This window comes from Fragaria vesca, linkage group LG6 (genome assembly GCF_000184155.1).
Source record: "Fragaria vesca subsp. vesca linkage group LG6, FraVesHawaii_1.0, whole genome shotgun sequence".
In the NCBI taxonomy this organism is placed as follows: Eukaryota; Viridiplantae; Streptophyta; class Magnoliopsida; order Rosales; family Rosaceae; genus Fragaria; species Fragaria vesca.
The window spans coordinates 21,413,979-21,416,300 of record NC_020496.1 but is presented as its reverse complement, the minus strand read 5'-3'; the positions used below and the strand labels follow the sequence as shown (position 1 = coordinate 21,416,300).

Here is a 2,322-nt window from a genome sequence, read left to right as displayed (position 1 = left end):
AAATATAAGACATTTGAAACAAAATTAATTTTCATCTGTATCTGTTTCATCTATTGCAAAGATTAATGTGACTTAGGCCTAGGCCATCTTTCATAATCTAGGCATCTGGCAGTTGCCAAATTTCATTACACAATCACGCTTAACACTTCAATGTTGTTAACAATCAGTATGGTTGAGCTTGAAACTAATGTAGGGTTCTGACTGTAAAACCACTCCTCAACTAGAGGATTAGTGGCATCCCCTGTAAATTTACCCAAAAGAAAGGGCAGATATGTTGCCCAACTCGAACTTGATTCTCCTAATCCTCCTGTGGCATTTTCTTCTTCAGTGATAAAGAAGCTGCTCTATAGCTTACACCACTCTGAAGGAAACCCACCACCATCTTTTCCTCCTCCTCTTATTATTCTTCTTCATCCTCCTCCTCCCTCAGACCCCTCACAACTCCATGGCGACTCCCAATCCCCTCCTCCTCTTTCTCATTTCCCTCTCCTCCCTTTTCCTCCTCGCATTCTCATCCAAGCTCACACTCCCTCTCTCCCCACTCGCGAAACACCCCTCATCCTCAGATCCAATCCAGACCCTCAACCTCCTCTCCTCCGCCTCACTCTCCCGCGCCCACCACCTCAAACGCCCCAAACACAACTCCTCCGCCACCAAAGTCCCCCTCTACCCCCGCAGCTACGGCGGCTACTCCATCTCCCTCAGCTTCGGCACTCCACCCCAGATCTCCACCTTCGTCATGGACACCGGCAGCAGCCTCGTCTGGTTCCCCTGCACCTCTCGCTACCTCTGCTCCCGCTGCTCCTTCCCCAACATCGACCCCTCCACCATCCCCGCCTTCATCCCCAAGCTCTCCTCCTCCGCCCGACTCCTCGGCTGCAAAAACCCCAAATGCGCCTGGATTTTCGGCCCGGAAGTCAATACCAAATGCCCAAACTCCTCCCAGGCCTGCCCCTCGTACGTCATCCAGTACGGCTCCGGCACCACCGCCGGCGTTTTGCTCTCCGAGTCCCTCGACTTCCCTGACAAAACCGTCCCTGATTTCCTCGTCGGCTGCTCTTTCCTCTCCATCCGTCAACCAGCCGGAATGGCCGGCTTCGGACGCGGGCCCCAGTCTCTCCCCGTCCAAATGGGCCTCTCCAAATTCTCCTACTGCCTGGTCTCCCACAGATTCGACGACACCCCCGTAAGCAGCGACCTTGTTCTCTACAGCGGCTCCACCTCCGACGGTGACGAAATTGATGACAATCATGACATCAGCTACACTCCTTTCCAGAAAAACCCGGGCGCCGCCAACACCGCCTACCGCGAGTACTACTACCTCGCCCTCCGCAAAGTCATCGTCGGCAAAAAACACGTCAAGATTCCGTACAAGTACTTAGTCCCGGGCGAGGACGACAATGGCGGCACAATTGTGGATTCCGGGTCGACGTTCACGTTCATGGAGAGGCCGGTGTTCGAGGCGGTGGCGGAGGCGTTTGCGACGCAGATGGAGAAGTACACGCGGGCCGGGGACATAGAGAACCGGACCGGGTTGAAGCCGTGCTTTGATATTTCCAAGGAGGAGAAGGTGGACTTCCCGGAGCTGGTGTTCCAGTTCAAGGGCGGTGCCAAGATGGCAATGCCGTTGAACAATTACTTCGCTTTGGTCACGAGCGACGGCGTTGTGTGCTTGACCATCGTCACGGACGGGGTGGCGGGGCCCGGAGTGGCGGCTGGGCCCGCGGTGATATTGGGGAATTTCCAGCAGCAGAATTTTTACGTTGAGTACGATTTGGAGCGGGAGAGGTTCGGGTTTAAGAAGCAGAGCTGTAAAAAGTGAAAGAGAGCTAGAGCCCGGGGTTATATTTTTTTTTACTGGTTGACTAGATCATAGTTAAGATAATAACTTTTAAATTTGTGATGATTTATCACAAAACAAGAGGAATTTTTCGCTTTTTGTTCTTGGATAAGTTAATAACATAGGGTTGAAGGTATCTGGACGCATGAAAAGCTGAAAATAAGATTTGCACCATATGTATTCTATGATGGTGGAAGCGAGGATTTATGAGTGTTATGGTGACCACTTAACAAAAAATTTAACCGTTGTAAAGCCTCACATCGTAAGTCAAATATTGAACTTATAAGTCAAATCCTAAACTTTTAGTACTTTATATATGATTACATCCACAATATAAATCGACTATGTTAACAATGAAAACCTTTAAATCAAGAATATATGTCAAATTAGAAATAATAAGCAATTTAGTATTACATATCTTGACCTCCGGAAAAGGGTGTTGCTTGCTGCCCTTTGGTCCCGACTCTTATAATCTATGTTAT

The 2,322-nt window shown here is 49.6% G+C and overlaps 1 protein-coding gene across 1 annotated transcript; it reads left to right on the top strand.

Moving 5' to 3' along the window:
* The first annotated feature begins 445 nt into the window (after positions 1-445).
* Positions 446-2,121, top strand: LOC101311688 (aspartic proteinase nepenthesin-2-like). Its single transcript, XM_004303455.1, has one exon. The coding sequence runs from the start codon at positions 446-448 to the stop codon at positions 1,820-1,822; it is 1,377 nt and encodes a 458-aa protein (XP_004303503.1). The 3' UTR covers positions 1,823-2,121.
* Positions 2,122-2,322: the final 201 nt, after the last annotated feature.